General features: G+C 43.7%; 1 protein-coding gene across 3 annotated transcripts in view; it reads right to left on the bottom strand.

Moving 5' to 3' along the window:
* The window catches only part of fgd1 (FYVE, RhoGEF and PH domain containing 1), a 42,033-nt gene that overhangs the window by 13,306 nt on the left and 2,080 nt on the right, over positions 1-26,647 (bottom strand). For 2 of the 3 annotated variants that reach the window (XR_013973745.1, XM_080899942.1), the window contains exons 1-8: positions 13,684-13,931; positions 5,429-5,752; positions 5,150-5,348; positions 4,273-5,071; positions 2,725-2,814; positions 2,311-2,459; positions 2,075-2,231; positions 1,754-1,892 (exon numbers count right to left, since the gene is read on the bottom strand). Coding sequence is in view for 2 of the 3 variants with exons in the window: in XM_080899942.1 (XP_080756068.1) it covers positions 1,754-1,892; positions 2,075-2,231; positions 2,311-2,459; positions 2,725-2,814; positions 4,273-5,071; positions 5,150-5,348; positions 5,429-5,752; positions 13,684-13,831 (2,005 nt within the window). In the remaining variant the exon portion in view is untranslated. Of the gene's footprint in view, positions 1-1,753; positions 1,893-2,074; positions 2,232-2,310; positions 2,460-2,724; positions 2,815-4,272; positions 5,072-5,149; positions 5,349-5,428; positions 5,753-13,683; positions 13,932-26,647 lie in introns of those variants that run through there. The other variant, XM_080899943.1, reaches the window with a different exon arrangement.

Below are 26,647 nucleotides of genomic sequence, written 5' to 3'. Positions count from 1 at the left end.
CCAGTGGTGGTGCTGCATCTGTTGCTTTGCATCGCACCTGCTGATGTAAGGCTCAGCTGCAGCTGCTCGGCTGTAGAAGCTCATTCCATGAAGCTCTCCACGCACTGATCTTGAGCTAATCTGAAGGGCACACAGAGTTTGGAGGACTGTAGCGACTGACTCTGCAGAAAGTTGGTGATCTCTGTGACCTTTCTGTGATTTTACCTGGCCTACAACTTCATGGCTGAGTTGCTATCGTTCCCAATCACTGCCACCTTGTTATAATACCACTATCAGCTGATGTAATTTAATTTGAGGAAATTCCACGACTGGACTTGTTGCACAGGTAGCATCCTATCAAGGTACCACGCTGGAGTTCAGTGAGCTCAGAGCGAGTTGTTATTTCACAAATGCTTGCAGAAGCAGTCTGCATGTCTGGGTGCTTGATTTTATACACCTGTGGTCCTGGAAGTGATTGGAACACCTGGATTCAATGATTTGGATGGATGAGTGAATACTTTTGGCAAGATAGTGTATCAGAATTATTACATAAACTGTTTGAAGTGTGATAAAAAACATTCAAAAGCTTTACTCGATTCATATTTGCCTGATCTCATATTCAGGTTCACGCTCTGGTACAACTCTGGCCTGTTTTCAGCACAGCAGCTCTTTTAGATCTTTCAGATCTTTCATTTGAAGTCCTACAGTGTGTGGAAACAGCGATCCTTCTACCTGAAGGTTTTATTTTATAGCCAAAAAGTTCTTGTGTTTTCGTTCTGCTCTGAATCGGCATGACAGCACCACGGTTCAGATCCTCGGGCACCTCAGGACGTTACAGCTCTTAAACTGGAAATTTCAACTGAAAACTGATCAGTCACAGCCAAACATGCAGCTCTTATCAGTACCGGCGATCCTTCGCTCTCAGTTTGAAACAGAAGCCTCTGAACATGTCTGAGATTCACGGTGAAATCACAGTGCAAGCGCTCAGAACGGGACTTCCTCTAGGGATCTAATAATGTCCGAGAGGACGACGCTGCATGTGCAAACAGCCAAATCTAATCTAACTGGGCCTTTTGGTTTTCACTGGCCTGTTCTTTAAGGTTTTTAAACACACTTGATCGCACACAAGTGTCTCTGTTTTATAATCGAAGAACATTTCAAGACTAGAGCCTGGAACATGTCCGAGCTCTCATTTTTAGCCTAAACCAGTGTTTTTAAAATATTTTGTGCTCAAAAACAAAGCTGACGTTTAAAGACACACCTGTAATCAGATACGCCGTCTGGCATGTTGACAGTTCTTTTGATTGTATCGTCTTGTGGGTTTGGGCTTTGCAGGAAGCTCCATCACATCAGTTATATCAGGTTTCCTGAAGTGTCTGTTTAGCTTGTTTTGCACCACATTAACCAAATTCCCCAGCAGATGATGCACTCAGTCAGAGAGCTGCTGACAATTGCTTTTCTTTTTTTTTTTTTACACTTTTGTTGAGGTGCTGCATCCTGCTCGTGGGTAGCTGTGATTTCCTCCACATATTAAAGTGGTTCATTTTTCCTACTCATAAATTCAATTATCCTTTTCATCTCGTTTCTAGCAGAGAATTTCTGTTTCTACAGGTTAAGGACTTTAATATATAACAGAATAACAGGCAATGATAATAGTAAACTAAAGAAAATACAATATATTTTTGTCTAGATTCTATTAATAATGCACGGTTGACACTATTTGGTGGCCTAGAGAACTCAAGGCAGTCGTGTTTTTGTGCGTTTGTTTTCATACTCTGGGCGTCCCTGTAGTCCGGGGCGTCCTCTGGCAGCCTGTGGAGGTAATCTTTGAGCAGCAGCTCATAGCGAGGAATCCTCTGAACCGGCTCCAACATGTGGTGCTGCAGAGTCAGGTTCCCACAGCGCTCCTCCCTCTGCACAGAAACATCAAGCACACGTTTGTACACAACAACGTGTGATGATCTTAAACTAATGAGCCAAAACAGGATGCCCTGAGCAGCCTGGAGGCTGCAGACCTCTGAAGGTCCCTGTGGTATCTGGTGCAGAGCCGTCAGCAGCAGATCATTTATGTCCTGTAAAGATTTGGATTATGTACCTGTATCTCCTGAACGATGGTCTTGAACTGAGTCGATCTCTCCATCCAGATGTTCACCAGCTCCATGGCTCGGTCAAAGTTCTTCACGTACTCGCCGTACATCTTCAGGAAGGGGGCCAGCTTCTGTAAGATGTCACCGATCCGCGGGTTTAAGTCCCTGTGGGAACAAAGAGGAAGGGAGTGAGAGGAGCTCCTGAGGAGGAGCAGGAGAAGAGGAAGAGGAGATGGAGGCTCACCACTCCTCCATGCGTTTCTGCAGCGCCGGCAGCAGGAACTGCTGGTGGAAACAGTAGATTGAGCAGATGTTGGAGAAGATCCCCAGAACGACATCACAGGGGAAGGAGGAGCGAGACCGAGCCTCCTCCAGGAGTCTGGCACAGAAAACCTGTGGGAGGAGATGGCTTCAGTCGGGCTGATATTTCTCACAACAGGAAAAAGTTCACACCCGCCAAGCCTGCAGTGGGAATACTGTGGGGTTTCCATGGCAACAGTGACAGCTCAGTGACGTGAAAGTCGGCTAACAGACAAACTGATTCTACCAGGAGGAGACGACCTGCGAGCGACTGACAGCTAGGTAAGCTAAGCCTAGTGTGGTGGGCAGCTCCTCTTCCTATTGGCTCACAGGCTGAGGAGACTCACTCTCGACTCACCTGGTCCAGCAGGTGGAGCTTTGAGACGTAGGCAATCTCTGTGTGCAGCAGCTCATTGGCGATGTTGAAGACCCTCTGCTGGACAGACATCTGGACACAGAGACAGTTAAACGAGTGAGTGCACAGTAAATATTTTCCTCTTTTAAAGGCAAAAACGCCCAAACCTGGAGGCTGGACAGAGACCCAAGTTCAAGTCAGAGAGTTTTCATTCATTCGCATTGTTATTATCATTATTATAACATTAAACGATATAGCTAGGTTTAGGACATAGATATAATAACGATGCTGAATTATTATGGATGGCATCATACAATAAAGACGGTAGCATTACTATGACTGTAATGCTCTAAATACTACTCAACGACCTTGAAACCTATAAACTACTTAGGATACCAAGATTCATACATTCAAATATTTACTTCAAATAAAAGTAGTTTCTTTTTCTGTGTATTTGCAAACAGTGTGACTGCCTTTGATTTCCATTCAGTTGTAAACACCCCAAATCATTTTTAACATATTTAGCACTAATTCAGCCACTTAGGCTTATGATTTATAGATCCCTGCTTACCAATAACAATTCAATTCAGTTTTAAATCACAACAACAGTCACCTCAAGGCGCTTAATAGTGTAATGTAAGGGAACCTACAGTATTACAGAGAAACTCAACAATCAGACGACCCCCAATCAGCAACCACTTTGGCGACAGTGGGAAGGAAAAACTCCCTTTTAACAGGAAGAAACCTCAGGCAGAACCAGGCTCAGGGAGGGGCGGCTATCTGCCGCGACCGGCTGGGGGTTGTTGTGGTAACAGAAAACACAGATATAATAATAGTTACCATAAATATTTGGTGATGATATGAGCCGAACCACATACAGGACATTGTTGTCATTACATCTGTTCTTCCTATTGCGCTTCTAATGGTTCACACCGTTAGTAATTAAATTTGTTCTCATATTTAAATATATTCTCAACTGTAACTAAACTAAAGCAGGTGTGGAAAAAACCACCCATTGGTGGGTTTTTAGTAGCGTAAGTAAGTGAGATCATAACCAGAATTGAATGCATTAGAAATACTTATTATAATAATATAATTTATTATGTTATATTTTCCCGTGTTTTTATATGCATTATATTAATACTTATATTATATTTATATTTTGATCCTGTACTATTACTTTAATAAAGAGTCTAAATGCAGATATTCAACACAAACCAGTGTTTGAAGCCTGCAGCTGCGTCGATCATGTAAAACATCTGTATGAGGACGCGGGCCTGCACAGGAACCTGAAACATAGCCCCGTGTTTTCCAGATCAATCTCCTCTGTGTATTTATTGACCCCTGTCGACCTTTTTAAACTCCCACATGTTGTCCAAGATTCCTATTGGTGGAACAGTTATTTCCATGAAAAGTGAAAGCGTCTGTTCTAAAACCCATCTTTTTGTAACCATTTTCAGTTTCATCCAAAACGAAATTACAGATGTGTAACAGCTCACGAACATCAGCCTGAGGATGTAGACCACATGGTTAGACCACCTGAATCCTCACCTCAGCAGAGTCCTGTCGGTCTGTCTTGGGAGGGGCCAGCACCAGAGTTAGCTCCGCCTCCTCCTCCTCCAGGTCGCTGTCTCCCTCCTCTGAAAACTCCCTCCTCCGCCTCGCACCTGCCCTCGGGTCCCCCTCTTCCCCCTCCCCCTCACCTCCCTCCCCAGCATACGAGGATGAGCTGGAGAGTCTGGGCAAAAGGGCGGGGCTGCACTGATAGGCCACGCCCCCATCATCCACACCCGCGAAGCAGAGCTCCTCGCTGTGCGAGGGAGAGCTGATGCTGTCGATGCCGCTGTCTCGATTGGCCAGCTTGCCGTCCGTCTGCGAGGAGGGGAGGGACAGACGCTCGGAGGGCAACTCTGATTGGTCAAGCAGTGCCGGCTGCAGCTGCTGCTCCCTCATTTCCACGGCAACCACATCATCCTCTACATGTTTCTCTGAGGGGCTGTAACCCGACTCCATGGACAGACGCTTGTGATGGTGATCGTCCCGGCAAGCAGCCGCCAGCTCTTCATCATCATCGTCTTCATCGTCATCAACGTCATCGCCATTATTGTCATCTTCCTCATCAGGTAGATCACCCACTCCCCCCTCATCCTCACCCTCAGGCCCACCCTCATCCCCCTGTGTGATGTCGTCGTGGCTCGTGAGCTCACAGGACGGCTCCTCTTCAGGGAGGGGCGGGGCCAGTGATGATGCTGGTGATGAAGGTCGGGAGGATGACAGAGAGGAGGGGGGGTCGGAGAGGCGGGGACACAGCGCCCCACCGGTGATGTCAGGAACCACAATGATCTGTTCCCTGTAAACAAACAAACAATAAACAAACAGAAAAGACTCATATAATGACATCACTCCTCCTTAACCAATCAGAACTCACCGCTCAAACTTCTCGATGAGTGACAAGACACAGGTGGGGGAGGCAGTGCCGTCTGCACGAATAGGTGGAGGTCGGCCTGCCCGAGGGTCCGCTGGGAGGGGTTTGCAGGGGGGTGTAGGTGGGAGGGGCTTTTCTGGTGCTCGGGGGCGCGGCCTGGAAACCCCTGTCTGCTGCTGGAGGTGGGGGGGTTTCGGTGGCACTGTGGAAGGCGGAGTTACAGGTGAGCGATGACCTCATGGATGTGTTAAAAAAAAAAAAAAAAGTGAATCAAATTCTTACCCTGAGGTTTAGGTCCCGGCAGCGGCGGCCTGCTCTTGCTCGGTGGTGTAATTGTGGTAGCTGGCAGCTCCGGCGGCCCCGTGTCATTCACCAGCAGGAGCCCATTCGCAGAGCCACGGCGTTCTGCTAGCTCTGCCCCTCCCTCCAAGGAGGCGGGACCTGATGTGGAAGAGCTTGGCCCCGGGTCAGAGCTCGGCCCCGGGTCAGAGCTCGGCTGCTGCGAAGAGTCGGCATCCAGCGCCCCCAGGTGGCCGCACGGTGAGCAGGACGGCTCCAGAGAGAGGCTCTTAGTCAGCAAGCTGGGACTGGAGGAGGAGGAGGGACCTGAGGAGGAGGGGACAGGTAAAAATATACAAGGGTTTGTGTTAGGTTGTTAGCTAAAAATATTTGTAAAAAAGGGATTTTGGTTAGGCTTTCTGTCTGCAGATCCTGAAGCTTCATCAAACTCTCGGCAGGTTTCCTCTAAATCCAGGAGACATTTTCTCTGCTGCTCTTTGTTTTCAGGAGCTTTTACTTCAGCTGTCCTTCACACACTAACAGCCTTCGTATTCAATCAAAGCCAAAAAACTTTCTTTATTAGATTTGTTAACTTCCAAAGAAGCGAGGAGACGGGACTGACTCAGCCAAATGTGTTTGTGTGTTTCACTTATTTTGCTTTTCACTTTCTTTTTCTGGCTTTTATGTTCCACAACTGTGTCTTTGAACCTTTGATTTTCAGTATTTTAAATGTGGTTTATATTTTTCATAGTATTGTTGGCTCTTGTTTTATAGATCCACATTCCTCAGACGGGGTGTTTTTATTGACTTTTTATATTGTTTTTGTATTCCATTAATTATTCCATAAAGAAAAGAAGTCATAAATACTGGACCGCACTCTTTATAATTTGTGAAATAGGGCACTGGCCTTGGTGGCCCTGCTTGTGCCTTGATGGTTTTATTGCTGTTTTATCAAAGTGTATTTATGACTTCTCTTCTCCAGCCTTTGACGATGACTTGACCTCATGTTTCTTTGTCCTGCAGTTAATTTATTTCATTTTTAGCTTTGTGCACAAACAGATTTATTCTGTTTGTTTGTTCTTGTTTCTGTTTGCTTATTTCATGCAAATCATCTTAATGTTTCTGTGTCAGAGCCAATAGTGACTGCTGCCCTTTAGCAACAGACACATTTCCTGATGGTCAACAGTGAACTTGATTGGCGATAACAAAGGAAACCGATGGGTTGTTCAGGCTTGACTCTCTCCGTGTCGCCATGGTGTGTCCATGCAGCTTTCTCAGGGAAGTGATGCAGTGTCACCCGGCTGTGCATAATAAACGACCAGAAGAAAAAGGAAAAGTGTGTAAAAAAGGATATCCACAGAAATCTATTTGATGTTAAATAATGAGTCCTTAGTAGAAACCAGGTCTACCCAAGGGTTAAGTCTTTTCTAAATACTTACTTTATGTTGTAAAGTAATATTTGGGATATTGAACTAATTACCTCATGCTTTATATAAATTGGTCCAGTTATCCTTACTTCCAGGTCTGAATAGTGAAGCCAGTGTGGATGTGTCTATAGGGAGGCGTATTCTCTGTCTGCAAAAACAAACCCAGTTGTGTTGCCTCTATGAGAAAACGACCCTTCTGCTCTTTTGATTTACGAGCTCACTAAACACTCTCCGGGTGACTTTACAGCCTCAATCGTGAGTTTAAAGTCTTATTAAACAGAACACAATGCTCGTTTTGTAAGTTATGGACCAGTTGAGACTGAAATAGAAGGTCAACAAGTTTTGCTTTAGGGTGGTGCTAACTTGCAATAGTGATTGATTGCAGTGTCGCTTACTTTCTCAGTCACATCCACCCCTTGCTTGTCCCTTCTAGTTTTAAAATGTCATGATGGTGAAATGGTAAAACCTCAGTGACCAGTGGCTGACAGCACAGCTGGTCATGAATTTCATAATTACAAACAGTCTTTAAATTATTCATCATCTTAAAAAACTTGTCTGGCAGGGTTTGGCAGGATGTAGTATAACATAAAGGACTTTCAGCTGCTGCCTGATTAACAAAGAGTCGCCATGGTGGGTAGCTCAGCATGTTTGATTTTGCAGATTTTTATGCCAGATTTCCTTCATGATGCGATCTGAAAAGTTTCATGTTTCCCACCAGGATCGGAGATCTGAGATCTTTTACCGTTTAGGTCACTGTGTAAACCTCTACATTACTATTAAACAGCTGAAATAAAAACATGTTAACAACTCAAAGAAAGCATAAAGATGGACAGCTGCCGTCATTTAAAAGTGAAGCCAGTGGTGAAGCGCCTTAAACCTGCAGTCTATTAAACAGCCACCAGGGGGCGATAGCTGTGGATGGCAGAAGATTTCCGGTCCTATAAAAGTCTGCTGTTAAACAGCTCTTTGCTCTGACCTCAGTCACAAAGTCTATTTATATTAAGTCTATGTTGTACATTTTCATAACGTAAAGAGTCAGAAAGGAGGATCCTCATTGGCTAACAACCTCTGAATGAGAAGCCGTTTCATAGGTTGTTACATCCCGTTTCAAAACACCAAGAAGGCGATGGTGAAAACACTCAGCTCAAGGCTTCATAACAGGACTTCAGAAACCGTTGGGTCACAACGGCTACATCCATCTTTTACACTGTCTATACAGCTGCCAATCACCAGACCAGTGTGGTGCACAGAGATGCTACAGTAGAAACAAGAGAACCAATGAAAGACTTCTACATCTAAAAAGCCTCAAAAATAAGCAAAAACGTGGTCGAGTCCAAACACTGATGGGTACATCTAACATAAGTCTGCTACAACAGGGCGACTAAAGGAAAGTCCAATAGTTTCCAGCAAATATTGAACAGTATTTATGATTGAAATCCCCCCTCCCTAGAGTAAACATCCGTTTTTTTATACAGCCCAAAGTCTAGACTTAGAGATTTGTATGTGGTATGACTGATGCATTCCTGCAGAGCACGTGGGTTTGTTGAGCAATTCCACATTTTTGTTTCCTCCCGGATTTAAAAAAAAAAAAAAAGGTCTCTAAGATCTCTAAAGTCTCTAAAGCTGAATATTTACCCAATGAATAAATTGTTTAATATTTCAGTGGAGCACGAAATTAAAGTTAGCATACAAAATTAGCCGTTTGAGTGAACAGAGTGGCCTGTGATGGAGATCTACACCCGGCCTGCGGACTTTTAAGATGACGTTACGTTTCTCAGATGAAATCTCTGAAAGCAGAGCAGCAAAATTATGAGTTGCAGGAGCTGTGAGTGTGTGCAGTACACACAGTAATTAAGTTATATACGGCAGGGAGTGTGTGTGCAGATGTGAACGTGATGGGAGGTCATGGGAAAACATCAGCATGCTGATGTGGAGCAGATGGCGTCTCAGTTGTTTAGAAAGCACCGTTAAGAGCAGCAGTCATTAAATCAACAGACTGGAAAAGATTTACTTCAGGCTAAACTGACCACACACACCATTTCCCACAATTCCCTCCAACATCGGCAACAACTTCCTGTTTGAAACGATCCCGATGTTCCGCTCATCGTTGAGGGAGTTCAACAAACCTTTTACGCGATTTTGACCTACAGTCAAAGTCCTTCTAGAAGCAAGCCTCGCCACTTGGCTGCCATTTTGAACACCTCAGGGCACCAATCTGGGCAAATATGTTGAAGCGTTAGCTCAGTTAAGTTAAACTTCAGCGCTCACCTGCACATACAAACTCCACGACCAGCCAAAAAAGTTCATAAGATTTTCTTCTCCTTTTGAAGTTCCTTCAAAACTCTTGGAGCGCTCCGTCTAACGACGCCTCTGCTGCAGTGAATTTCTTTGACTAAGAAGGTTCTAGTTTTGGGGATTTTTTTAAAAGCTGAACTATTTGGCACAATTTGGTCTGTAGGTGTTTCTGTCCTGGTTTCAGTCTCCGGTCGTCTAGGTAGTGGGGCAGCACCTTAGGCGTGGCCACCATGTTTGGATGACGCCTTGGAAGTCACTCTCTGACCTCATGAATCCACGATTTCACCACAGAAATCAAACTTTAATTGGGCCCAGTCGTGGGTTTCAGGTCATACTCAACAAAACATTCAGCCTATTTTATAAATTATGGTCATTCTAAGAGTTAAAACATTATCCAGGATGTGCTAATGACTGATTGGGTAATGACTTTCAGTCACCTAGTACCCTCTCTCTCTCTCTCAGTTAGCTCCGCCCCTTGCTCATCACATCAAGGTTTAAAACAATAAGAAGACAGAGAAGACTTCAGCTCGAGGCTTCATGAAAAGGTCCTGACTAACCGATTGGTAACATTCTGCTGTCCACCGACGTTCACGCCTTGATTTTGCTCCTCACTCAGACCTGCCAACACCCTCAGTCTTCCCGGGTTTCTTCAGGCTCGTTTCTGCCGCTTTTATCACAGATATTTTTCTTTCAAGGCCATCGGTGAGTGTAGCTCGCCTTCATCCTTACACAAGCCCCTCTTCACCACAATGGACCAGCGCAGCCTTGGCATAGTCACAGTGCAGAGCTCATGCAGATACAAATATAATTGACTTTATTACTGAAATTATTTGTGAACCTTTTGGCTATGGGTCGCTACCCGTGAACATCCTCAGACTGCACTACATTTGGTAATCAGAGTTAAATTCTCAAGGAGTTGAACCTCCAGATTAGTAAACATGCCTTCCCTCCCTCCCTCCCAGCCACCCAATCAATAAAAACAAGCATTGACAGACTCAGCCAGAAGCTGATAGCCAGTATATTGTAATCCATCTCTTTTCTTTCTCTTATCTAATCCAAGTTTGGATCGAGCGTATCCCTGCTGTCATGAGGCAAGACTCAAGATAGGAAAAGGTGTCTACCTTCTTGCATGTCTTTGGACAGTGGGAGGAACCCAGAGTACCTGGAGACAATCCATGCAGTAACGAGGAGAACATGCAAATTCAAAACCCGGACCTTCTTGCTTTGAGGCAACAGTGCTCGCCACCACGCCACCCCCAGTTGCTTAATCCTTGTAAGGGTTTGGTCTGTGAGTTGTGTGTGCAGGTAGGTCAGCTGCTGGAGAAAAGCTTTACAGGTCAGTCTATCATCACTCACAGCTGGTCAGAGACAGGTGGGTCTGTAAGCTGATTAACGGGTTTGTAGGTCATCTTTTTTTCAGCACTGTTGATACTTTTTGACATGTGAACAGTGAGACACAAAATCCTCAGTTCCCATTTTAAATGAAGCTCACGCATCCGTCTGCCGAGTTTCATGTTCTGCTGCGGCGTTCTTTTGAGTTACTCGTGTCGTTGTTTTCATTGGTTGGATTGAACTGATGTATATTTTTACTCTTCAAGCTCCTTCATTTGACTTTGAACATTTACAAATATAGCCCTGTAAAAATCCAAAGGAACATCCACCTCGCCGTGATCATAAAAATCATATCTAAATATATACCCTCCCTGTCTAAAACCAAGTACACCTTTGTTTAGTAACATATTTAGGAAGAGCAGCAGTTTGTTGTCATCTACCCAAATCCTCCATATTCCAAGCCAAGCTTGACACCTTAATAAAACCTTTAACAGCAGAGATGTTTTATAATCCATGTCTGGAGTGATGTTTCAGACCAGAACCCTAAAACAGGGCAAAGCATCCAAAACTGACGTTTTTTTCAGGGATATGGACTCTTTAAAGCTAGATGTGACAATATGGTACGCCGAAGGTTGGCACCTAGTTGCAACACAGGCCAAGAGCGTGGTTGGAAAGCCGCTGGCAATGCCAGCCACTAGGGAAAAAACTGTTTTACCCAACTGTCTGACAAGTGGCTGCTGGAGGTCGGTGGCAATTACTCAAAACCGGGCACAATGAGGACGATTCGCCGAAAACCTCGCTGCTTTGCTCACTAGCAAACTGTCGTGGTTGTCGGTAGTTGTCTACCAAGCAGAGGTGAAACAGCAAAAGGTACGAAACAAACCGGAAATGGAGGCCATCTTTAATTCAAAGTTTCACTACCGCTCTGTGACAAGTTGGCAACTTCAACACAAACTGCAGGGAATCTGTTAGAGCCAAAACAATCACAAGGAGGTTTTTGGTTAGAGAACTGAAAACTACTTGGTTATAGAAAATAATACCTAATGAGAAGCCAACAGTTTCTTTATAATTATTGGTTAGGACTGAGAGCCCAATGCCATCATCGGTGTAACCTGGTGCATCGCACATCAACCCCACAGGAAACCTTTTGGTTTCTCTGAGATGCCAACAGTGACAAAACTGCAGTATTTGATGTCCTGGGAATGAGAATGGTCTGAAAGCTGATTCCTGCTCATACTTTTGTGCTCGCTGGCTACTCAGCGAGAGAGCGCTGGTGGGAATTCAACAAACAAAGAGACAAGAGAGACAAACTTGGGTGAAGTCCTTCAAAAAGCCAACAGTGTGGAGCCTGACGTCAGTGAGCAACGTGTAGGTGGAGCGATGATTGTATGAAAAGTTGGAACAAGAAAGGGAACAACAGCAGGTGACTACAACGAGGAAGAAACCCATCACAAAATGGCTACAAAAGAAAGACGGTTTTCAGTTTTAACGCAGAAGTTCTTCGTCTATGTCAGACTCCTGTCTCAGCAGCAGGGCGAGCTAGAGGAGCAACAGCAGCACAAAGATAACCTCGAGCAGCCCACGTATTTTTGGCACTGCCCCCTTCAGACAAAATGCAAATACATCATATAGAGGGCGGCCGCAAAGCTCTGCAGCGCACCTACAGACCATCGGCACACAACCAAACAGGAGCCTGGGATCGTACCACCAACCTTCTGATTAGTAGGGAACCCACACCTGAGCAAAGATGGGGGCTCTGGAGGTCAGTGTGGGTTTCAAGTCATCCCTACGAGTCTTATGGTTATTATGGAGACTGGTGAGGCTCTTTAACAGGTTTCGCTTATTGCTGGCAAGGTTTTTTAAAACAAACAAACAATTCAAATGCAAAATCAAGCACATAGATGACTGAAGCTCCATGTAATTTGGGGTGTGGCATAATTTCAAACAGACTAAAGTTTCTAGTCATTTAAGTCAGCGATTCATAGGGATGCTGGATGCCTTGATCACCAGGAAATCACACTCGGATTCAGTCCAGGGCAGTTCTGTCATTCCATAGGTGTTTAATTTGATCGCATCAGAGGCCCTGGGAGTTCTAATATGTGTTGGAAATTGGAATATTCATATTAAATACAACTCTTAAGAGACTCTCTCCAAATGCCTGGACAACTCTAAAAAATGTGAAGTGAACTGGGAATGATGGATTCATTATTAACTCATAGACAGACGATCAAAGACTGCTGTATTCAGGCTGGAGACCTATTGAACCACTCAGCTGTTTATTTAACTTCATTTTGGGGTAATAAAGAGAAAAAATGCATTCTTGAGACTTAACACAAGCTTTCTAAATGATATGAAATGTAAGGAACTCATAGAGGTATCATTTAAAGACTAAATGGATAACAATAATATTGGGGACGTGTCGCACAGAGCTTTAGGAACATTTAATGCTCGACCTGCCCATTCTGCTGAATTCACCTTCATCATTTTACCACTATGAGGCTCAGTGTGTGTGTGTGTGTGTGTGTGGAGGGGGTGTGTCCGCGTCTGTCTGCAGAAACAAACCAGCTCAGACAGAAACTCAGATCACACCATCTCCATCCTGCTGTGCAGCCACATCAGCCTGGGATGAACAGCCACATTTAACATCGATGGATCAGGAGCCCATCAATAAATCACACACACACACACACACAGCGAGTCTGGCTGTGATGGACTGGCTGTGATGGAGCCTCATTGGTTCCTGTCTGTCTGATGTTTCTGATTCAGTGTGAGTGATGATGGAATAAAGCAGAGAATCGATCAGATGACATGTGTCGGATATCGACACATGAATGAAGCCTGTTTCAGCTGAGCTGAGAGCAGCAGCAGCCTCACATCTGGCAGACGCAGTATCATGCAGCCATACTAGCCTACATTCACTGCAGCGAGATGTCGGTCAGTGTGTGCGCGTGCACGACAGCCGGAGTGAGCGCGCGTATGTCACCCCCAAACACCCTCCCCCACCCCCACCTCCCCCATCATCAGGATTATTCTAGTGATGTAAAAAAAATATTTATCCGAATAAAATAAAGGCAAACGGGACGCGCCGAGCACGGCGAGGCTGCAGCCGTGCGTGTGCGCGCGAGCCCGTGCAACGCCTGTCAGCAGGTATATGGAGTGTGTGTGCACGCGGTGCAGATGTATGTGATGCTGCCGGAGACTCACCCCTGGTCAGGCTGCTTCTGTCCATGTACATCGCGCAGCAAAACACAAATCCGGTCATTAAAGAAAATGTTGGTGCGGGGAGAGAGCGGCTCTCCCGGTCCACAGCAGCCGAAGAAACCGGGTCAGAGCCACGCACACGCACGCACATACACACGGGAACCCACCGGACCGGCTCGGACTCACAGACACACCGACAGACCGACGGTCCGGACCGACCGCAGACCTGCAGGCTGCTGCTTCGGGATGGATAAGTAGGTTAGATCCGCTCGGTTTGATTCAGGGGGCTGCCCGGTGTGTGAGCGGCGGGCGGCGGCACAGCGAGTGGAGGAGGGGAGAGAGCGAGAGAGAGCTAGTGAGATAAGGGGGAGGGGGGGCTCTCAGTCCTCCATTTTGGTTTCCATGACAACAAATTAAGAAGATACAGAGAGGGGGAGATGGGGGTGTGATGGTGGTGGTAAATGTGTAAATACATCAGACTGATTGACAGGCGAGGCCTGATCACGTGGGTTTATGGAGCGGAGGCTACAGACAAACTGACTCAGATTAATGTGAAGCTGTTTCTCTTTCCCTCTTTCTTTCTCCCCTTCTTTCCCCCAGTCAAGTCTGTCCCGTATTCAGTAAGTGAAAATAAAATAAACAATAAAAGGTGAATCAAATGGACCATTACGGCAAGGCTGGGATGGTCAATTTGGTAAAGTAAATCCGTTGGGCATCTTTCTTTGCCTTTAGACAACAATTCTGATGCAAAAGAGCCAAACGGGACAGGCAAAAAAACAAAAAAAAAACCCAAAAACATTCATCATCTTAACTTTAATTTAATGGACCAGTATGTCATCAGTGTTTAAGAATTCTGAGGAAGTCACGTAATTTCACCCTTAAATGCTACATTTTGTTTTATGGAGGCATTTTCACTGCATAAATCAATTTGTGTTTACATTTTTTATTAATAACAAGCATTTCCACCACACGTAGTTTCACTGTCTGGAGAGACACCAGAGACTTTCAGAGCACCTCTAAACTTTATCTTTACATTACAACAAGATGCTAAAGTTTTGATGATTTAGATCAACAGCAGCTAGCTTAACATTTTTCAAGAGCTTCCAGAGATGTTGTGTTGTAGTGGACTCTCCTCATTTGCCAATGCATTCTCATCCTGGTCCATAATACAGATACCTGCACCTAACCCTTATGTGCCCAGGGGCCCGTTCTTCGTACGTCGCTTACTACATCCAAGATCAAATCATCGCGCTAACCGTGAGCTCGCTAATCCGGTTCCCCGAACACACCTTCCGTTGACGATTAGTACAGCTGGACGCAGTAATGTGACATCACTGGGTGTCGTAAAAGGGGCTACGCATCGATAGTAGAAACATTGATCGGCAACCCTCTGATTGGTCGGCGAAAATGTCGACGGAGCGCGCTCGGCTCGGTATTTTTCGGCAGCAGAGCAAGAACTCTTGAGTGAGGGATTTCAGGAGTTTCAGAGTTTAATCAGAACGCAAGGGAACACTGCAAAGGCTGCAAAAGCAAGGAGCGAGGGCTGGCAGAAAGTTGCTGACAAATTAAACTCGTAAGTAATTTAATAATAACAATAATAATGGAGTGGATTGATATAGCGCTTTTCAAGGCACCCAAAGCGCTTTACAATGCCACTATTCAGTCACTCTCACATTCACACACTGGTGGAGGCAGCTACAGTTGTAGCCACAGCTGCCCTGGGGCAGACTGACAGAAGCCAGGCTGCCATATCGCGCCATCGGCCCCTCTGGCCAACACCAGTAGGCGGTAGGGTAGATTTATTATATTACACTATATTATCCAATATTATATTACATTATATTATAATATGTTATATTTTATCCTCTTTCACATTAGAGCCACGACAGGACCCACTAGAACATGGGAACAGGTAAAAGTGAAATATAAGAATATCCTACAGAATGGTAATATTTATCACTTATATTGCTTTTAGTCTCTTGGAAAGAGACCCTGGAATACTCTGTTTGTTTGTTCATAACAGCAACCAAGAAAAGGGCAGAGCAAAAAAAAAGACAGGTGGTGGTCCTGCACCCCCTCGTCAACAAGTTGGTTAAGTGAATAATACCCTCACGGGAAAATCGATATCTCTCTATGAGCACACTGTCGCGCTGAGCTAAAGGATCCTGTCTGTCCCGCAATATACGCTGAATTCTGAGGACTCTCCTTATCAATCTTGCACCTTCCGCAATGGGTTGGTCGCGTATACGGACAGGACATGGCTGTGACAGGCTTCCCAAATCCACCTTCGCTTTTATAGCCGTGGTCTCTCATCTTGATTACACGAAGTAATTTACAATTACTACTCTGAAATATGAATTACATCTGTAATAATCACATACATGTAATAGAATGTTAATAGTACATTTCCCTTTTTTAGGAAATGACCTGTATGTATCTGTGTGAAATCAATAAATGGATCAGGTGCTGCATTGTCTTTAGTTACATTGATGTTATTTATTTATGGTGAAACAGTGGTGGAATATCGCTGTTGCTTTCGTATGATGACGCGGACATACCTGCGTGGCCGCGATCTAATCCTGTTTACATAAAGTAAACCTGCTCCCGAGCAGGTTTACGCTTACGGCTCTGTTGCTATGACAGCAAGTCCCGGATGAGCTTCGGGGAACCGACTGATCCAGGATCACGCGAAATCGTCAACAATCTAATCCGGCTAACCTACTTAGCGAGGTACGAAGAACAGGCCCCTGGTGTCCTTTGGTGGTGGTGCTCTGATGTAGCACCAACACTGTTGTGTCAATATTATTCACTGAAGAGTAAAAGTCCTGATTCGCAGACCTACAAAGTGCACATTAAGATGCTGGATGGATTGGAAGCAGTAGCTTTAAAAAAACAAAACCATCAATGTCTTGTGTGTGTTGCACTTTGGTGTCATCATGTATTTGCTTTTTACTTTTACTTGCAGAAAAAAAAAACTTTTTTAGGTTTAGGTGGCAAAAAAAAAAAAATTGTGGTTTGTGTTAAGACACACCCCTTCACGTAGTAACCAATGGAAACAGTGGTTTCTATGTGACTGCAAGTCTCTTTATGTATGTGCATCCCTTTATGCCGGAGGTACGATGTAAGATATGTAGCTTTGCAAGCTCAAGTACAGATCAGCTGATTGGATACATAAACAAATGATCTGTAATCTAATTGGGTAGAACACCTGGGAAATGCATCGCCCCCCAAACGACAGCAAATTTAAGTCTGCTGTCATCTCATAAACTTTGAACATAACTAGTTTAACTAAAAAGTGTAGGTTGCTTCTGTTTTTTTTTTTTTTTTATCCAGGTTTGTCTTTAAGAAGGAGGGGGAGGACAGGAAATGAATCACTGAGAGCTCAACTCAGTGTATGCACCCACAAGGGCTGCAGAGAGGAGAAAACAAGCTGAAATTAGCATGTTTTTGAAGTAAATTCCTCCATCCTGTTCCTCTGTCTGTTTTCGCTTAATAAAACAAGTAATCCTGACCAACAAAGAGTTGATCTAACTCAACCCCACAGCGAGGTCACTGGATGATAAACAAAAACAAACACACCCCTGTTATTAAGCTGCTGACACACAGACAGACAAACAGGGTGATCGAAAAGGATGTACCCCCCGGGTCTTCTGGGACTAAGCTTAAAACAGCACACCCACATCGGTGTTACATAAAACAAACACACCCTACTTACTGAGGAGGACAGAGGAGGAGAGTCACAGCTCTAGAGTAACAAATCAAACACACCCTCAGGTTAATGTGCCTTGAGACAGTTAATCTCCACCCGTCTGTGGAGACTGAAAGACAAATGCACCCAAACACACATAATAATAATGGATTGGATTTATATAGCGCTTTTCAAGGCACCCAAAGGGTCCACTATTCATTCACTCTCGCATTCACTCACTGGTGGAGGCAGCTATGGTTGTAGCCACAGCTGCCCTGGGGCAGACTGACAGAAGCGAGGCTGCCATATCGCGCCATCGGCCCCTCTGGCCCACACCAGTAGGCGGTAGGTGAAGTGTCTTGCCCAAGGACACAACGACCAGGGCAGAGAGCCCGGGGATCGAACCGGCGACCTTCCGGTTACAGATACGCTTCCCAACCCCCTGAGCCACGGTCGCCCCTACATTACTATTATTATTATTATTATTAAATTCACCCAAACACACATCAGAGAGGAGAAAAAAAAAAAATCAAACACACCCTGTTATTTTCTGGCAAGTGAGGAGATAAAGCTACAGACTGACCTCTGACCTCACACACTAACACACCTCCCCTCCCCCACAGCAGCAGTGGATGACCCGGTGACCTACAGAGACTCCAGTTCCCTCATCCATGCCCCCAAGGACAGATGAATGGACAGAGAGCATTCAGCTGCTTTAAAGCTCAAGCAATGGAACAGCTGACACACTTATTTATTTCTATTTTCTTTGGGGGGGGGGGGGGGGGGGGGGGGGGTGCTTTTTTAAAACAGCTGAAAGTAAAGAGCCCGACAGGAAGTGAGGGGGGGTATATGTAACACTGGTCGATGGCGGATGTGAACTAGCATGAACCACTACAGTTTCTAAAAGTAGAAACACTTGAAATGGCAGTGCAGTCAATAGAAATTGTTTAATTAAGAGTAGAGATACTAGAAAGCGGGAATAATATCACCAACAGAAAAAGTAGAAATAGCAGAAAAAAACAGAAATAACAGCAAATAGTGACAGATAACATAAATAAAAGTAGAAATACTAAATCAAATGAAATGACAGCAAAATTACTAGATTTAACACGAGGCTGATACATTTAGAAATACTAGATTACAATAAACAGAAACGGTACAAATAAAAAGCAGAAATTACAACACAATAAGTAGAAACAGATTTTTGGCAGGAGGTGTTACGCAATATAAATACGCCTTTTATTAATTCCCGTCACTGTTTAATTCAGTATAAAATTGTACATAGGTTACATTATTCAAGGGAAAGACTTCACAAAATGTACCCAGACTGCTCTCCTCTCTGTGAAAAATGTATGATACATTATGGAAATCTGTTACATAGTTTTGCACTCTGTCCAAGGCTTCAGGGTTTTTGGTGTGACATTTCTACCTACCTGTCTAAGATTCTTAAAAACAAGACTGAGCCAAATCCAACAGTAATTTTCTTTGGGATCTCCAAAGAAATACAAAGTTTACAACATTCTCAAAAAAGGTTTATATCATATGCATTGATTATCGCAAAGAAATTGATCCTGCAGCTTTGGAAAGGCAAAGAGGTTCCTGTGTTAAAGATGTGGCTTGCAGAACTCACAAATACTCTTCACCTTGAAAAAATAAGATATACCATGAATGACAATGTGAAAGTTTTTGAACTAACTTGGCACTCTTTATTTGCGTATCTTGGGTAAATATAAATTTTTGGCAGTCGGGGGATTGGGGCCCATAGAGGTTTTTTTCTTTGTTTATTTGTCTGTCTTGTTTTGTTTAGAGAAAAAGGAGGCATAAGTTCTACTAATTTCTAACAACTGCGATACCTGCTTCTAATAAAACATATATTTACCAAAAAAACAAAACAATAAGTAGAAACAGTATAAAATATAAGTAGAAATAGTAGAAACAGCACAATCAGACATAAGTAGAAACATTAGAAACAACAGCGCAAGAAAGATAAACAGCAGGAAATACGTAGAAACAATGCAAACAACAGCAGAAAAAAGTAACAATCAATAACAACAGTAGAAGTAAATGTGGAAAGATTAGAAACATCAGCAAAAATAACAGCACAAGTAACAGTACAAATAGAAACAGTGTCAACAAAAAAGCTCAAAGTAAAAATGAAAAAATGACAAAAATCAATAGAAACAGCAGAAATACCAAAGCCAGAATACGAGCAGATGAAAGAATAAAGAGCAGAGGACGTTCCAGCAGCGCAAGCATGAAGTAGAAACTTGAGAAGCCAGAGGGGAAAAAAAACAACCACAGAACTAAAAGTAGACAAAAGTAAAACTGAATAAAGACCATAAAATGTTTTCCACACTGATAGAAACAACAGTAAGTCCCTTTTTCCCTGTTTAACTGAACAGTTTGTTTCTGCACGTCAAACTGTGTGTGATCAGCAGAAAAGTTAAAATCTGACAAAATCATTAAAGTGGAGGAACAGAAGAATCATGCAGAGGCAAAAATAACTGATGATGTTAACAGTACACTAAAAAAATTAGAAGTTGGCTTCACTTAAAATTTCACTTAATAAAATGCATGTAATGTCACTGCTTGAAAATTGTGGGCAATACTTGTCTAGTTCACTGAGTATGCAGACCTATGAACTCAATATAATATGAAAGAACTGCTTTATTTGACCTCAGTTTAGCAACTTTTAGATTATATACATTTTGAAGCTGTTATGGATGCTCTAGATTTCTTTTTATGAAGCTAAGAGTACTGCTGTGCACAGACTGTACAACAGATGGGTGTAGCTACCTTGATGTCACCCATTGCTTTCAGAAGCCTTCAGATTAGCATTTCTGTTACAGCCATGTTGGACACATAAACTGGCTAACAACTTGTGCAGTTTCATGTAATTCCACAGATAATCCTCGATTCTGAAACCTAGCATAACTAATATTTAGAAAATTAAGTTATTTATTTATTGAATGAGACCCAAAATGTGTCACTGAACCCATAAACTCAACATGAAAGTGTTTACAGAGGTCAAAATTAAAAGCTGTTTTCCACTAGACTTCTATAAAGCCAGAGGTCTTTGTGCAACGACAGCCGGTTCGTCTGGTGGCTTTCATACAGAATCACGATGTAAGGCACTTCTGCACTGGCTTGGTTTTTTCAGCATGGAAGTTACATCCATGTTTTATGCTGTACATGGTTTTGCACAATATGTGTTAAAGAAAGAAAGTGGCTTTATTAACATTAGAATGATCCAGGAATCTTAGTCACTAAATCTACACTAATCTACTGTGACAACTAAGGATGTGAAGGAGATATACTTGGACTCTTGTCTTATACATGTAGAGTTTCTAATGCTAACTGGGTGTCCTGGTACTTTAAAGCACCCACATGCTTGCAGCAGACAAAATAATCACTTTCTTTTTCTTTTCAGGAGAAACAGTTGTAGGCAACACTAAAAACAAACAAACAGAAAAAAACCAAAAGAAAGTACAAACTGTCGTATCAATCTCAGTTCTACCTGCAGCTTTCGGTATTTCATTAACCAACTCTTGTTGGTTCATAAAAACGTTCATTTTAACTGTGTGAGGACTTGCGGTGTCATGATGCATTTCCAGGAAACTGTTTTCCACCCTGAATCCAGGTGTAGAGCCTCAGACAGCGTCCCAGAGTGAAGCCTAGACGCTGTGTCCCCCACAAGGTATCAACTTAACATAGGTCCCCGCAAAGTTACTTGTACCGACACACACACACACACACACACACACACACACACACACACATTTATCATTCCCATTCACCCACAGAACTTGATGTATTTTTAACCTTCAGCTCTTCATTCATATCTGCTCATATCTGCCTGCACACGTCCTGTTGTGAGGCATGTCAGGAGGGGGGGGGGCGTGCTTAACATTTAAACTGTCTGCAGTGAAGCTGCAGAGGGACACAGATCACTGCTCTGTCTTCACTTACTAACATGCATGTGACACATACCGACATGTTCATCTGTCTGTGTATATAACAAGCTTTCCCCAATCAGCTGATTCTGGTCCAGCTTCAGTGTATCCATCCGTCATTAAACAAGAAATCGTTCCAGCACATCAACCGCAGTCTTCAGTGTCAGTAGCAGTTCAGTGATGCTGCAGGAAGTGGACAGAACCAAGCTAGGAGTTTCCTCCTGCTCCCAGTCTTTGCACTAAGCTATGTTAAACACGCACAAGCTGTAATACTGACACTAACACTGTCTGCTGTGTAAAGCCTCATATCTGGAGGAACTATTCCTGTCCACGTTAAAGCCTGCAGGTAACATCAGCTGCTTCTCTTCTCCAGCCGCCACTGATCCTCGTGCTGATGGAGGAAATCAGCTGCAGGGGCCTCATTCACAACCGCGGCGAAGGCACAAAGTAAGGAAGGCCTAAACGAGGCACACACTGCTTCCCACGCTAAAATTAGAGACTGTTTAAAAACAATAATTAAAAAAAAACCTTGAGAGGAAAATGTGTGCACTAGTAAGGAAACTCAGACCCATGCAGACAAACATTTTAGACTTTACACTTCATTTGTACCTTGAAGGTCTTGCTGGTTCCTGGTATTAAAAAGGCCCTCAAACATTGCAGACAAGCATTTTAACTTTACACCTATCATCATTATTTGAGCCACTAGATGGCAGCGTCACTGGAACGTACGTGCGTTTGTGGTCTGAGACACAAACCATCACAGACGGTAAAAGCAGTAACTTTTCTTTTTTTATGAATTATAAATTCCACATTTACAAATGTTTGAGGAAAGTTTGTTTTTTGACAGACCTTTCACAGAAAAAGCACCAGATCAGCTACTCTGACCTCCTCTGTTCTCTTCGCTCCCTTTTTCATGCTTATTTGAATCCAACTTTACAGAAAAGACAGGGGGGGGGATAGCGACCCTCAGCCACTCTTTCTCTGCCACGTTGTCTGTGGTTTCCCGTCTCGCTCGCTCACGCCAAACTTCAACACTTTGACTAATGAACAGGAGTGGTGACATGAACCTCGGAGACACACGAACAAACACTTTGTTCTCCTTTTGAAGCTCATTTCTTTGCCGTGACTGGCAGATCAGGCCTGACGTATGTGATGTGTGAGCAAAGACGGCAGCCTGCTCAGTCTGAACTAAAAGCCTTGAATATTCTCAGACAAGTTACAGGTTTTAATCGGCCCCCAAAACCCCCGAAATGACCCAGAGAATAAACATAAAACTCAGGAATACAGAGGACTGGACATAAACAGAAGCTCTGGCAAAAGAACGAAAGGACTATGAATACAAGAAGAAGTGTTGGGTAACAACAGGAGAAGACAATCAGGTAATCAGACACAGGAAGTAAAACCAACACGGGACATAAAAGAAAACTAACCCTGAAAAGTAGGTTAGAAGCAACTCTAAACAGCAACAAGCATAAACTAGAACTGAAGCTTAATAAAAACTTCAGAACTAACAGTAGAACAGTAAATAACTCCTGAATAATAAATAAATCTAAAATCCAACAACTGAAGCTCAAAATGAATAAAATGATAAAGTAAAATCAGGAATCAAAAACCAAACCTAACCCAACGAGCCGAAGCCTAAAGCGCTGGAAGAGCAGGAGAGCTGCACGCAAATTAAAACATAATAATAGTGAACAGGTATACAACACTACAACAACACCACAAAAAACAACTTTGGTGGACTGCAGAGCGGAGTCGCGTTATCAGTCCATTAAATATGGCTCACATACACCAAAGTCTTCGAGCTCAACTTCATGATTCATTGGTCAGAAATGGACAAAAAGTCATAAAACTTAGAAACTATGATGGTTAAAAGTTTGTTTTGTATTGTGAACATTTCAATTTTATTTATTTCTACAGCGCCAAATCACAACAGTCACCTCAAGGCGCTTTATATTGTAAGGTAAACCCTACAATAATACATACAGAGAAAAGCCAACAATCATTAGACAGTACTGCATGAAGATGTAAAGTATCACATCATATTTGACCTCAGTTTTTCAGGGTTTTTTAGTAAAAAATAAATAAATAAAAAAATCACATTGATAATGCAGAGATCTGAAAAACTCCCAAAAGCTGATATCAAATATAATACAGTTTGCATTGCTTAGGCCAGCGGTCCCCAAACCCCGGGCCACGGACCGGTACCGGTCTGTTAGTCGTTTGGCTGCAAGAGTTGAGGCTCCGGTGTGAAATTTATGGTTTTCAGGGTTTTTAGTCATGATTAAATCATTATTAAATCATGACTGGTGATGGCAGCTACATTGTAGCCACAGCCACCCTGGGGCGCACTGACAGAGGCGAGGCTGCACTGGTGCCACCGGGCCCTCTGACCACCACCAGTAGGCAACGGGTGAAGTGTCTTGCCCAAGGACACAACGACCGAGACTGTCCAAGCCGGGGCTCGAACCGGCAACCTTCCAATTACAAGGCGAACTCCCAACGCTTGAGCCACGATCACAACATCTTTAAGGCCAGTCTGTGAAAATATTGTCTGACATATTCCGTGTTGGTTTGGGGACCGCTGGGTTAGATTACATTTAAAAAAATATAACCCTATTCCATTAAAAGTATATACTGGCGTTAGCTGCACTGGCGGAGGGTTGCGCTCTCAGACTGCTTCTGGTTTGTGATGCGTTTGAGATGCGAATGATCATACAGGAAGTTGTGATGCGCAGGTCCAGAGTTTGAAGGGATAAGATGAGATGGAGATGACACTTTGCTGAAATCGTGTAATCTTTCCGTGTCATCTTCAGCTGATCTAGTGATTTCCTCACTGATTACAGCTCCAAGTATTTTAACTGTCTCACAGTATCACTATCAGGAGGTCCATCATTGCGTCCAGTCCTCTTCTTGAAAGTTCTGCTGGGACCTAGCCGTCTTATTGCTGCCTCATACCCAGCATGCATTTCAACATTAAATAACCATCAGCTGGCGGTCTTCGTTAGATAGACGGTTAAAAGAATTTCGTTAAAAACTTAGAGTCAGTATCTGCTTGACGTACTTCTCGGATGTGTTTGTCTGTAGAAACATTTCCAGAAACAAAAACTTTGTGTTTGAGAACTCTTTCATGGTTTTCGTGACATCAAAGGAAGGTGATAGTTGTCACAGTCCACGCAACGAATTATTCTTTACATGTACATCAATGTCTGTGTACACTGTAACCAATGATCTGACAGAGATTTCTCACTTAGTAAGAGATGATTTGACCTTCTACGTGAAAACGTCAAACATCCTCCACGGTTCAGATTTCGCCACCACGCTGCGACCACCTTTCACAGACATAACGCTGCTGTTTCAACCGCGTTTGCAGTGACACACGTAAATTCATTTAGGAAAATAAAAGCGCAGCCACAACTCCAGATTGCAACAGCAGGTTTGTTTGATTCATGCAAGTTTCTGCAGATGTTGTGCTCTAAACATGAAGTATTCCCTCAGAGTGCAGCTGCTGCATCCCTTCACCACTGCTGGGAAAATCTCTCATGATCGTCTGACAGCAGAATGAGTCATTACTTTAGCAATGAGTTCCGCATTAGCTCTGCAACAGCTACTGCAGCAACTCTGGGACCCTAAACGGGGTTCATCAGACCGGATCTGGACCTGTGGGAACCCTTAGGATACTTCCCATCTTTGTGTGGACTCTCAGTCATCCCACTAAGCCTGAACCTGGCTCTAACCCCCCAAAGTCAGGCCTGAACTCTCAGGAGAGGCCCAGATTAAGGACTGGACCCCGTGTCCTCAGAGCGATACAGAAAACAGTTGACACGCCGAGCTGCTGTGGTTCTGTTCCCCTGATTCAATTATTCTACAAACAGCACCACATGACAGCTTTCAACCACTGAAGCTAAACGTGGAGGTGTCATGTGACCTGTCTGACCTCAGCTTCACCAGAGAGCGAGCGAGCGAGCGTCACGTTTAATTAGATTGAGTCTAATGTAATGAACTATGTCTCTCTGACCTTCAGCCACAAACCTCTGGAATCCCAAAGACCTGAGCACGAACCACATGCTGCTTTGGTCGGTTGTTCGTGGGCAAGTTTCATAAAGCAAACAATCAATAATACAATCAAATCAGCTCCCAGATAACGAGGCAGCAAAGCAAACACAGCCTGTGCGGTCTGGGCACCAGAACGACCCGCCAGAGAGTGCAGAGCGGCTCACTGGATACGGATCGCTTTGCATAGTGTGGCAACAGTTGTATTTTAACCCAAAACATGATATTTCTCTAACCTAACCACGTGGGTTTAATGCCTAACCCAGAATATTGTTAATCAGCTCATATCAGACCAGATACATGAAGATTCGTATGCAGAAACAGATTCTGTTGCGAGACTGTCCGAAAAACTTCACATGGTGCATGACAAGGAAAACACAGATAAGCATAAAATAAAAATACTGAACTATAAATGTTGCACCAGCTGCAGGACAGTATAACTGCACAGAATATAAGCTAGTTCCTGGACGCCTCCCACATGGAGGCTGGGGCAGACCCAGGACATGCTGTGGAGAGATTATGTCTCTCTGCTGGTTTGGGAATAACTCTGTGTCCCACCGGATGAGCTGGAAGAGGTGGCAGGGGTGAAGGAAGTCTGGGCTTCCCCATTAGACTGCTGCCCGTACCCGGATAAATGGCAGAAAATAGATGGATGGATGGATGATCTACAACATATGATGGATATTTAATTGTGACGGCTTTCAGAGTGTGCTGCTTTATGTTTAAAAATAAAAGCAAACTGTCATACTTTTGCTGCTCAGAGATTAGAGCTTTTATGTTTCTGTTTGTTTAAACAGACGAGCAGAAAAATGAAAGTAGAGGCAGGACATGGAGCTGCAGAGACCAGCCGCAGCATCGCACCAATCACCACCATGACTGTAACTTTCACTGCGGGCAGCAGCGATGAAGGTTAAATAAACTCATCCTGCTTTCAGTGGCCATTCAGTGAGTCTCTACAGCCATGGCTCAAGTTTAAATGACAAAGAGACAAATACTCAGGCTTCTGATGGCAGACCTGTGTGATGTCACAGAGATGACATATACCTAATATGGTCATCTCAGGAGCAGAAGCCCCACCAAACACTAAGGACGCCGTGGTAATTTAGCGCTTTGTGAATCACCTTGTTGGTGCAAAAATATTATTTTGTGCCTCTCAGATGTGTTATCTTTGGGGGTTTTTTAATAAATGTAACTAAAGAAATGCAAACAAACTGTGTTCTTGTGACAGGCAGAGAAAAATATTTCAAAAATTTCCAGAATTTGGTGTAATGTG

This window comes from Rhamphochromis sp. 'chilingali', assembly GCF_963969265.1.
Source record: "Rhamphochromis sp. 'chilingali' genome assembly, chromosome: 12".
NCBI lineage: Eukaryota > Metazoa > Chordata > Actinopteri > Cichliformes > Cichlidae > Rhamphochromis > Rhamphochromis sp. 'chilingali'.
The sequence above is the reverse complement of the archived record's forward strand: the minus strand, read 5'-3'. Positions and strand labels throughout refer to the sequence as shown.